General features: G+C 39.9%; 1 protein-coding gene across 1 annotated transcript in view; it reads left to right on the top strand.

The window, feature by feature from the left end:
- NLN (neurolysin) overlaps window positions 1-12,038 on the top strand; it is a 109,789-nt gene that overhangs the window by 93,109 nt on the left and 4,642 nt on the right. The window contains exons 10-12 of the mRNA XM_040451918.1: window positions 1,593-1,779; window positions 2,107-2,235; window positions 3,707-3,843. Of these exons, the coding sequence (XP_040307852.1) occupies window positions 1,593-1,779; window positions 2,107-2,235; window positions 3,707-3,843 (453 nt within the window). The remainder of the gene's footprint in view (window positions 1-1,592; window positions 1,780-2,106; window positions 2,236-3,706; window positions 3,844-12,038) is intronic.

Raw genomic sequence — 12,038 nt, 5'->3', positions numbered from 1 at the left:
TGGAACCCTTGCCTCTTTTCTATAAGAATTTTTTATTAGGATGTCCTCAAACACAGGTGGCCTAATTCCAGCATCTAGTGAGTTTCATTCCCTTTGGCCCTTCAGTATTTGCAGCTCTTCATATCTAGAATCAGCGCAATTATGATAGGAAGTCAAGCAAAACATTTTTTTGCATAAAGAGAGGAAGGCAGAATGTGAAATGGCATTGACATCTGTGCTTCTGCCCTGGGCCAAAAGCAGAATCGTTATTTGCTGCTGATTTGGCATCCCATCTGCTGCCTTCTCCAGTGCTTAAGCCCTTCTTCCTTTCTCTTCCCCTCAGAGCCCCAGGGATGATGAAGTCAGGGAGGGACTGGGATTGTAACACATCTGAAGAAGGAAACAGGACAGAGGTTCAGGGAAAAACAACAGAAAGATAACCCCATTCTGCAGATGAGCCGGTTGGTTTAATGCAAAGTCTTCTCTGTCAATGTCAATTTTACACAAGTTCTGTGTACAGTGTGAAAGGCAGAAAATATCAGCTTGTTCTAGTGAATTCCCCTTTTTTTGATCAAGAGCTTTTCTGACATCAGATTCAACAACTTGCTCTACTTCAAAAAAAAATTTTTTTTAACTTTTAGACCACACCCTGAGAGTAAGCCCTTTATTTTTCCAAGGGATGCTTTAACTTCTGATATATGCTTTGTTTGTCCAGAAAGCTCTCCCTGCATTTAAGTTACCCTCTTGCCAACTGATCCACACTTATACTTCCCCCTGAAGTGGCTTCTTGTTTTAACCTCTTCTACCCTGAGAGGTACAACTAGGCTTTCTGCAACATAGTTATCTTAGAATCACGTATTTAAAGTTCAGAACACAAAATATAACATGCAAAGGGTATCTGCAGTGTTGTAATTTAACTCTTTGATTTTGATTAAAACTTGAATAGTTAAGGAGCGCCTGGGTGGCTCAGTTGGTTGAGCATCTGACTTTGGCTCAGGTCATGATCTCAAGGCCCTGCATCGGGCTCTATGCTGACAGCTTGGAGCCTGGAGCCTACTTCAGATTCTGTGTCTCCCTCTCTCTCTGCCCCTCCCCTGCTCACACTCTGTCTCTCTCTCAAAAATAAATAAACATTAAAAAAACTTTTTTAACTTTAATAGTTAAACAATAGAGTGATGAGTGCTCCAGAAAGGCATGTTTTGAATAAACAAAATGAAGCACATGAAATAGATAAGTAGGGAGAAACTGTCTTAAATCTACTCATTTTTAATGGAAAAAAATTTTTTAATATTTTTATTTCCAAAGCTTAGGGCTTGTTTTAACTCAGTCTGATTTTTTTTTTTTCATTTATGATTTCCTGATGATTGTTCCAAGTTTGCTATGATTTAAAAAAATGAAATATTACTTTAACATAGAGTACTTGGGGGTTATTTTTCAGGCTGCTTGGTACTGTGTTTTGTTTTTATTTAAATTTGAAGTTATCCTAACCCTTTATTCAAACAGGTAGTTGACTCTGATTCTGACTCAAGTTTTACAGAGTCTTAATTATGATTCATCACATAGGTAGTTTTCATTCAGTGCTTTAAAAAAAGACCTTTATGTTTATTTTCTAGACTGATTTTGCTCGATTTAGTGGAACAAATGTGGAAACTGACTTTGTAGAGGTGCCATCACAAATGCTTGAGAATTGGGTATGGGACATCGATTCCCTCCGAAGATTGTCAAAACATTATAAAGATGGAAGTCCTATTATGGATGATCTGCTTGAAAAACTTGTTGCTTCCAGACTGGTCAACACAGGTATGACTTGTAATTTTAGAAAAGGAAAATACATTAGAATTGCTTTAATAGACAATGGCTGGCTTCTTGTTGTATAGAACTTATTTCCCTTGTAATCATGGTATTACCCTAAGAGTGCTAATATGGGGAGGGGAGACTGCTAAATATCCTGGGAATGTGTCCAAGAAAAAAAAAAAAACATCTTCTTTTAAATCTTAAATGAGGTATCTTACTCCCATTTTGTAATATGTACTATAGGCGTCAGTTTTTTAAATCTTTGATCTTGTGATATTAGAACACGTAGTTCTCTCTTCTCCAAAACATGCCCAAACATTCTTATGCTATTAGGTCTTCTGACCTTACGCCAGATTGTTTTGAGCAAGGTTGATCAGTCTCTCCATACCAACACGTCGCTGGATGCTGCAAGTGAATATGCCAAATATTGCACAGAGATTTTAGGTGTCGCGGCAACTCCAGGTATGTAAGCACTATGACCTGAATTCATTTTCTTCAGTGAAGTACAGGGTATCCTCCTAACACTGCCAGGAAACATAGGGTTTGTCAGGCAGCTCACCTAATGTATATTTGTTTCTGATTTCTATAATCAGGCCATGGCTTTCTGATAAGCTTACTATGTCCGTATGACTTATCCTGTCCAAGTGTGTTTAAAGGAAAGGTGGCTCCAGCTTTGCAGCATTTTAGTGTAATCAAGAATGAGCAATTGGCCTCCACCCCAGAGCAGAGAAAGCCATTCGCATTTGGCAACAGCCACCTGGCTCCTCCCTCCGTACGTGTGCCCTGACTTCCTAGTGATTTCACTGAGAAATTGGCAAACGGGGAAGTTTTAGAGAGACGTACAAACTTCTACCTTGTTTCTGATTTTGGTTCTGAGATCAGTTAAGGAATTCCAGCTAGCCTTTTCTAGCCCAGTATTTATGAGATTCATGTGGGTAGGTGGGCAGGTACACACGTGACTGTGTTTACATTTGTATTTATATATTTTAAGCCAACATGTAGTTGTTCATGTATACATAGTTGGCAAGGTGACTTTTTTCCACCAAGGAAGTTGTTATTTAAATGAACCTGTCACATTGATACTGATAATAAAGGTCAGAAGAGTTCAATGGAGTCAATCCAGGCTCCTCACTTAACTTTTGTGATCTGTTTATAGTAGACCATACAACAGTTTTGTCCCTGAGACCAATTTGACAAAATCCTTTTTATTTTTGTTAAGTTTATTTATTTATTTTGAGAGAGAGAGAGAGAGAGAGAGAAAGTGGAGGTGGGGAGGGGCAGAGACTGAGGGAAAGAGAATCCCAAGCAGTCTCCACGCTATCAGAATCCAAGACACGGGGCTCCATCTCACAAATGGTGAGATCATGACCTGAGCCTAAATCAAGAGTCGGACGCTTAAACCGACTGAGCCACCAGGCACCCTGAAAAAATCCTTTTTAAAAATAGCCCTAGAGGTAGATTGAGTTGGCAAAACCTTTTTAGTTTTTTAAATAAAGAGTTCTTCAGTAATTATGAACCTAAAATAAGTGCCGTTCTGACACATTTTAGATGCAAAGCTGTGTGACAAAGAGTGGGCTTACTATTAGAGCATCTATAAGACACATATGTGTCTAAAGGATTAGAAAGGACTGAGTAGTCCTGAAATACTGAGCTATCTGATGGGTGTGGACAAAGCCTCTGAAACTATTGTTAGACATTCCAGAACTTAGGGCCGAAACCAGCTCTGAAGTTGAGTCATCATAGCAGAGAAGTTTGTAAACATCTTGGCCAAGGGCATATGTAAACCCAGGGCGTACTGCAGGTAAGATCCTGCTTGTTGCTGGAGACTGTCACTCTCCAGTCTCCGGACTCCCCAAAGGGAAACCTTAGCCAGCTGATAACCTGATAATTAACATTGGCCATCACATTGATTGAAATGTATCTTTCTTTAAAGGTACAAATATGCCAGCTACTTTCGGACATTTGGCAGGGGGATATGATGGCCAATATTATGGATATCTTTGGAGTGAAGTATTTTCCATGGATATGTTTTACAGCTGTTTTAAAAAAGAAGGGATAATGAATCCAGAGGTATTGTATTTTCTTTTCTCCTTTTGTTAATTTCGTCATTCCCAGTGTAAAATATTTATTACACCTAGATTTTAGCATAAGAGATTTGGTAACAGCTTTTAACTTGAAAATCTTGAATCTTCTCAAATCATCCATCATTAAGTTGCAGTGCACAAGTGATTAATTCTAATTCTCTAAGTTAAAAAAAACTACCACATTTTCTTGCTTATTAACATTCCAATATATTGCATAATTAAAATTCAAAGCTTTGTTTATGCATTTGAGCATTTATAGCTGCTAGTTTTGACATGTGCCATACAATGCTTTAGTTTTATAGGAGGTTGGGAAAGAAAGGTAAACTCTTTCTTGATGTTAATGGTCTAGGTATGTTTTCACATTCTCTACACAGTTTCTTTATACATTTTCTATGGGAGGTACCCTTTCTCTGTGACTGGCATACCCCACCTCCTACATAGTTTGTAACCGAAATGCCTTTAAGTAATTTAGGCTGCTTCATTAACCTGAGCCATTCCTTTCTGTGTACAGTGAATTGGCTGCCAAGTGGCTACCAGCCAAACCTTCCTGAGTTATAGTCCCCTAGTCTCCACTCTTGTTGAAGACTCAGCTGTCAGATTATTTCCAGGCCTGATGCATTTTTCAGTGTGCTTCTCATTCTATTTGATACAGAAATTAGAAGAGCAAGTTACCAAATTCAGGTTCTTTGTGCTTATTTCAGCCAACCAATTTCTTCCCCCCAACTTTATGTTTCTGGATTGCATAGTGCGTCACACACATATACTGAAATTCATTGCTATAATTTTTTTTTTCAACGTTTATTTATTTTTGGGACAGAGAGAGACAGAGCATGAACGGGCGAGGGGCAGAGAGAGAGGGAGACACAGAATCGGAAACAGGCTCCAGGCTCTGAGCCATCAGCCCAGAGCCTGACGCGGGGCTCGAACTCACAGACCGCGAGATCGTGACCTGGCTGAAGTCGGACGCTTAACCGACTGTGCCACCCAGGCGCCCCTATAATTTTTTTTTTTAATGTTTATTTGTTTCTGAGAGAGACAGAGTGAGAACACAAGCAGGGGAGGGGCAGAGAGAGAGGGAGACGCAGAATCTGAAGCAGGCTCCAGGCTCTGAGCTGTCAGCACAGAGCCCGATGCAGGGCTCAAACTCACGATCCCTGAGACCATGACCTGAACCGAAGTCGGATGCCCAACTGCCCAACCAACTGAGGCATCCAGGCGCCCCACATAGCTGTAATTTAGCCCACCATCCCCTTCTTCCCACCCCCCCTGCAAAACAAAACAAAACAAAACAAAACACCTCCAGGGTACCTACATTATCTACACTAACCTTCCCAATCATTCCTTCTTCCATCCTACCCTACCCAGGCTATTAGGTCACTGTAAGTCTCCTTCCATTCCCTGGCCAACCTATTACAATGCTCAGCCACTGACTGTTCTCATATATGTCTTGACTTCTGTATGACCCTTAGCCAAGTACCCAGCCCTGGATTCCTCTACCATCTCACTTAGAGATGGTGCCCTTGGGATTCAGAGCTTTCCGGGGAAGATTGTGTGACTCCATTAACATGTCCTACTACAAAATCGTGCTATCCAACCTGTAGTGGACACCCAGTGTTACTCTGCTGTCCTGTCCCACTTCCCTTATTGAGATCCCCTGAGTCTCAAATCCTCTCTCCTCTCCACTAAGAAAGTTACGGTCATCAAGACTAAATATGTCATTTTTGTTCTCTTTCTATACTTCAGTATTCACCTTCTTTCCCTCTGTCTGAAAGATGTGTCTAACACCAAGCCTTAATGTGTCTTGACAAAAACTGGGATTATTGCTACTGCCTCTGGTAACCCTGTTGCTATTACTCAGTTCTCCTTCCTTTCACAGCCTAATTTCTTGGTGTAAGGAGCCGTCCATGCAAACCTCTATTTTGCCACCACCAACGGAACTAGAAAATTACTCTCTCTCGAGTGACCACTGATGACCCAGTTGCCAACTTCCAAAGGCCCTCACCTCCCTTTTGTTTTTACTTCCTGTTTCTTGCTTTCCTCTCCTTGTTTACAGTCCTTAGCTTAGCCATCACATGTCTTCCTTACTTCCCAGAATTCAGTGTGTCAGCCAGATTTATGTGTTCCCATAGGTCTTTGCACCTTCACAAATACGATCCTTCTATTTCTTCCACCTAAAAGGTGTGACTTTCTTGTCTCTACCTCTTAAAAATGTTAACTTTTAAAATTAAAATTTAACTTAAAAATTAAAACATTCTTTTAAGTTTATTTATTTGTTTTGAGAGAGGCAGCATGCACAAGCAGGGGTGGGACAGAGAGAAGGAGATGGAGAATCCCAAGCAGGCTCCACACTGTCAGCACAGAGCCCCACATGGGGCTTGATCTCACAAACCGTGAGATCATGACCTGAGCTGATATCAAAAGTCAGATGCTTAACTGACTGAGCCACCCAGATACAGCTTCAATCTTACCATTCTTAAAGGCCCTAGTCACATGGCTGGCTACTTGCTTATGAAATCTTCTAGATCATCTGAACCAAAAGTGGTATTTCCATTTTTTGAAGAAAAGAATGGACTTGAGGGAAGTGTGAGGGAAGGATTTCACCAAGCTTTTTCTTATGTCTGGAATGTTTAATATAACTATAACACAAAGTGAAAAAAATCAGGCTATAAAATATTTTGTACCATAGAATGCAAATTTTTATTTTAAAATACATGTTTAGAAAAAGAGTACATCAAAATGTCCATTCTTAGCTTCGAGTGATAATTTCATGAGTGATTATTAAATATTTTTCTGTGATTTTTATGGAGCTTTTCCTTATTTTTTACACAGAGCATGCATTATTGCAGAAATCAGAAAACAATGATTATAGAGACTCCAGGTCTACTTATATAAAGGTGCAATTATGACCTGTTACTGACTCTTATAAGTTGGTGACGCTTCCTAGCATAAGTGCCACAGTACCTTTTTGAATTAAGCTTCCTCACTCATCTCCTCTGTGTTTCCACTTACACAGCCACATCTCCAGTACCTTCCGCTGTTACCTCTTCTTTTCCATCTGTCAAGGTAACAGCCCATGTACTGATCCCAGTCGGCCCCAAGGAACTTGCAAGTCCAGCAGACGCAGTCCCTGCCATTATGCTTCTGTGTACTTCCTCTTACTCTCAAGCTTCACAGCTTGGCAGGCAGCCAGACTACTTTTATTTTAGATCAGGGGCCTGGGGTGAACTTGGAGAACACAAGATTCCCAACAACTTGGAGTTGTTGCCTTGTAATGTAAAATACAATTTTCAGTTTCACTAAAATTCTGGGTTCAACATTGCTATATATTATTCATCTTACGCCATGAAGCTAACTTTAATCCCTTCCTTTTTCTTCCCTATCAAGTATTCTGGGATATTATAGCATTTCTTGCTCCCCTTTTGTCACAACAGTAGTGAATCGGGCTCCAGTGACCAAGGAGAATCCCTTTGCACCCCACTCTCACACTCTTCACTGCAGTGGCAGAGACTAGAACAGCTTTTTAAATAGCCATTTTGTTCCCTCTACAGTATACTGTTTGTTTGGTTCACTTATTTTTAAGTTTTACAAATGTTTGCTCTAAAGTAATACCTGATTTACAAAATTCAAATACCCACTTATTAAAATGTAATACTTTGAGACAGTTATCCTGTTCTAAGAAAAATATTTGGTCATTACAGCTACATTGTGATGAAGAGAAAGAATTTTTTTAAGTTTGTTTGTTTGTTTGTTTGTTTGTTTGTTTGTTTATTTATTTATTTATTTGTGTTTAGTAATCTCTGTACCCAAATGGGGCTCAAACTCATAACCCCGAGATCAAGAGTCACATGCTTCTCCAACTGAGCCAGCCAGGTGTCCCGAAAGAATTTTTATAGAAATACTGAATTTGATTTGAAGTCAAGGGTATCAGAACATTCACAATATATCACACAGACCCTGTTGTCTCAAGGCTCCCTGTCTCCCTCGTATGTTTTTTCCCTCATCACTAAAATTCTGCTGTATTTTCCAGAATTACAAAGTTTTTGGTAGATAGGGACCAGTTATTACTGCCCAGCACAGGGAGGTAAAAAGACTGTTTCCTAAAACCATTGTGAAAATTCTGTATTAGCAAGGATAAATAATAGGCTCTAGAAATGTTCAGTAATAAACCACAACAAAAGCAAGCAAATAAAAGGACACCTTGAAAGGAAGGAGGATTAGAGTGTCTTAGATTTCTTAATAAGCATCACAATTGAGTACATATTGGTGCCATTATATCGATGTAAAGTTGACACCTTTTTTTTTTAATTGAATTGTAGTTGACACATCATGTTACATTAGTTTCACCTAGTATGTATTTGAATGATTTTGAGAAGATAACTGGATGGCCCTTCAAGGAATCAGTGTCAGCTATTCTTCGTCCCCAAAATCTGTAGAGAGGCTGGAGACTGAAAGATCACGTACTGTTGACATTATTGTCCTGGTCATTGGTATCAACAAAAGAACATCTCCAGGCCTTCTCTCTATAACCTCTTGCCATCCTGCAAAGCTCAGGGTCTGCTTTGAGAAACATTCCAGGTGTTAGCAAGCAGAACTATAGAAAGTGCACTACTCACTGGGAAAACAATAATAGGAAGGGTCAAATATAAACCTAGTCTTTTTTTTTTTTTTTTTAAGTAATCTACACCCATTGTGGGGCTTGAACTCACAACTGCAAGATCAAGAGTCAGATGCTCTACTAACTGAGCCAGCCAGGCGCCCCAAACCTGTAGTCTTCTGAATACCTAAGGTAGCAATAGCATATTTTTATGGTACAGTGGTTTTCATTCTATTTTGAGGGCCTCTATCTAAGTGTTAGAATTGGCCAATTACCTATAATAGCCACAGTTTGCTATTTCTGGTTTTATTTGTGATTTTCTCTTTTCTTCATTATAAATAGTTAGACTATCTTCATTATTTAATTTGTTCATTAAACATATCCTAAAATCTTTGTTTCTAGTAGAATATAGAGAATTCTCATTATCAGACATATGTTTTCCTTCTCCAGCTGATTTCTTAAGTAACTATGGAAGGGAGCTGCTTGGGAATAAAACTTTTCCAGCAAGCTCTAGGAGCTCTTTAAAGAAGATATCCAGGGGCGCCTGGGTGGCGCAGTCGGTTAAGCGTCTGACTTCAGCCAGGTCACGATCTCGCGGTCCATGAGTTCGAGCCCCGCGTCGGGCTCTGGGCTGATGGCTCAGAGCCTGGAGCCTGTTTCCGATTCTGTGTCTCCCTCTCTCTCTGCCCCTCCCCCGTTCATGCTCTGTCTCTCTCTGTCCCAAAAATAAATAAACGTTGGAAAAAAAAATAAATAAATAAAAATAAAGAAGATATCCAGCGTCACCAAATGTAGTTTCAAAATCCAGCAGCTAATCATAGGGTTGAAGAAAATGGAGGCATTTTAACTAGGGCCATTTCTTTTTATAAGGCAAGTTCATTGTGGGAAAATTTCCTAAGAGGTAATAGACTTGGTGGATTCAAAAACAATTATATTATTAAGCTAGAATTATCTCCCTCCTCTTTTGCATTTAGAGAAATTGCTAACCTTTGTTTTTCCTTCAATGAAGAAAAAATAAAACTGAGTATCACTGCAGAATGGAATACCAAGAAAATCAAGACAGTCAAATGCAACTATTATATTTTAATCTGTAATGCCATAAGGAAGTAGCTAGATCTTTACATGCAATAGCAGACACAGAAACATGACAAACTTTGGGTTAACATGAAAAAGAATTACTTCACAGAGAATTTGTACTCTAAAGCTAACTATTCCAGTGCTCTCCACTCAGAATTCTAAGCCCAATTCCTGCTACAATGTGTTGCTAAGGGAGAATATGAAATTCCTTCTGAAGGTCCTTACAAATGGATTAACTTCTGCTTCGGCTCTCTTGACCTACCACCACAAAGCTGATTTTTCTTACACTTCAGCCTTTCTTGACAGACTTAGATTTTGCCTGATTTAAGGGACAAAGGAAAGAAATGGGATTGATTTCCAACTTAACTTCTTGCATATTTACAAGACCAGACTTTCCAAGTCTTGAATCCCAACCAACTGGAAGCACTTTTTCTTCCTTTGTGTTCTTACAGCCTTTCTCTGTATTTCTCTTAGAACTCTAATAATCTGCTTTGTACATTGTCTTTTTTTTACCTCCTAGATGATAAAGTCCTTGTAATTGGAGCTGTTTTATTCATTTTTGTGTGTCCTCTACTTCAAAACTGTTACATTTAATTACGGTAGTTGTCCCCATCTATTTCCCCTTCCCCCAATACATATTAATAGCCAGACTACTCTTCTTTTTTTTTTTTCCTTTTTTTTTTCTTTTTTTCTGATCTCCCTCCCTATAAATATAGATCTATCCTTCTATCCTCACAAATTGAAACTTTGCTCACAGTTTCCGGAAGCCCTCTTCTAATCAAGCAGATTCCGACCCACTGTTCTCATTTCCATCTCCGTGACTACCAGCACCACTCTTTCACTCTCTCCCTTTTTCTTTGTTGTTGTCCAAGGTATTCTTTTTCCACCCACGATATCCGCACCCTCATAGGAAACAAAGAGTGTGCTGTTGGGAAGGAGTTTACAGATGGGCTGTGGAAGGTTTCAGCATCCACTTTTAAAGCTGGCTGGGGAGCCTGTTGTGTGCCTGATCATCATCACCTATCGTTGGATGGATGCTCTTTTCCCTGATGCCTGTTACTCAGTGTAGGAAGGAGACAACTGGCTCTCCTCCCCAGAGTCAGTCACAGTAGGAAGGAGGGAGGATTGGAAGACAGTGGGAGCTTGCATGTGCTGCCTCAGAAATGCCAGACCCAGCAGGAGACATATTCTCATTACTTACAGATGGTGGCATCCTTCGTTCAGGCCATTATGATTGCTCTTAAAATATTACCTCAAATAAAGAGTATGTATTCTTAGATGAGTGCCTTGTCTCACCTCCCTAATATTCCTACTGAACGAGATAGTCTATTTCTTATTAATAATGGAGATGAAGTCTCTTGTATTTTTTTTTTTTTTAGTTTTATTAGGAAACAGAACTAATTTTAAGGAGACTCCAAACCAGGAATGCATCTGTGTCCCTGCTGTGTACATGAGACACTGAACGGAGGGCCAGTGTGAGAGGGACAGAAATGAGAGGAGGAATGGATGACCACAGAGGGTTACTGAGTGGCCCTGGGTGCCATGTGTTATACTAAGGACAGGGCAGTGTCCTGAAATCATCCCCAATTCCACATAAACTAGGTGAGGGAAGCATGTTCCTATTTTACAGGAAAAGAAACCAAGGCCTGTGGTCACAGAGCTGAGGGTTAAGCCAAGATTCAAACTTGGGCCTGACTCCAAGACTCCTGACCTTGCTTTAGGAAACATCACTGTTAGGACTTGCACAGTTGCCAAAAGATACACTCTAATCTTCCAGGATTAAAAACCACACAGGTGGGGTGCCTGGGTGGTTCAGTTGGTTAAGCGTCCAACTCTTGATTTTGGCTCAGGTCATGATCCCACACTTCATGGGTTCAAGTCCTGCCAGCAGGCTCTGTGCTGACAGTGGGGAGCCTGCTTAGGATTCTCTCTCTCCTGCTCTCTCTGCTCCTCCCCTGCTCATTCTCTCTCTCTCTCTCTCTGTCCCTCCCTGGCTCTCTAAACAAATAAGTAAAAAAAAAAAAAAACAAAAAAACCAAAAAACTTTAAAAACCACACAGGTGACTGATGCTGATTTGCCTTCATAGACTAGTTAATAGAAGCTCTTACTATGTGCAGATCCTCCTGAAGGATTCTTCTAGCATAAAAAAATTTCACTGGTTGTCTTAGAACTTGTCTTTCTGCCTTCCTTACAGTTCAAGTTTCTTTATTATGTAAACAGACTAGAACAACTTATGGCAAAGACTCCTTCCACCTGTGGCATATGTCTCCCAGACAGTGTTCTCTCACCCAGAGAGCTGGTACCTTCCTAAAACACAAAAATTCACTTAACTTTTTTTTTTTTTGTAAGAAAAGCAAGATCCTATTACCAAAGTGACTCTTAAACTCTTCTCCAAACTTCATTGTGAAGGAAATGAAACTATTAAAAGACCATTGCTCTGTAATTCAGGAAATTGAATCAACTTGTTTGGAGCTGTAAGCGGGACAGGACTGGAGCTGTGTTGAGCTGC

Source organism: Herpailurus yagouaroundi, unplaced genomic scaffold (genome assembly GCF_014898765.1).
Source record: "Herpailurus yagouaroundi ecotype Mexico unplaced genomic scaffold, PumYag 29, whole genome shotgun sequence".
Classification (NCBI taxonomy): Eukaryota; Metazoa; Chordata; class Mammalia; order Carnivora; family Felidae; genus Herpailurus; species Herpailurus yagouaroundi.
Note: the sequence above shows the minus strand (reverse complement) of the source record. Positions and strands in the feature narration are given on the sequence as shown.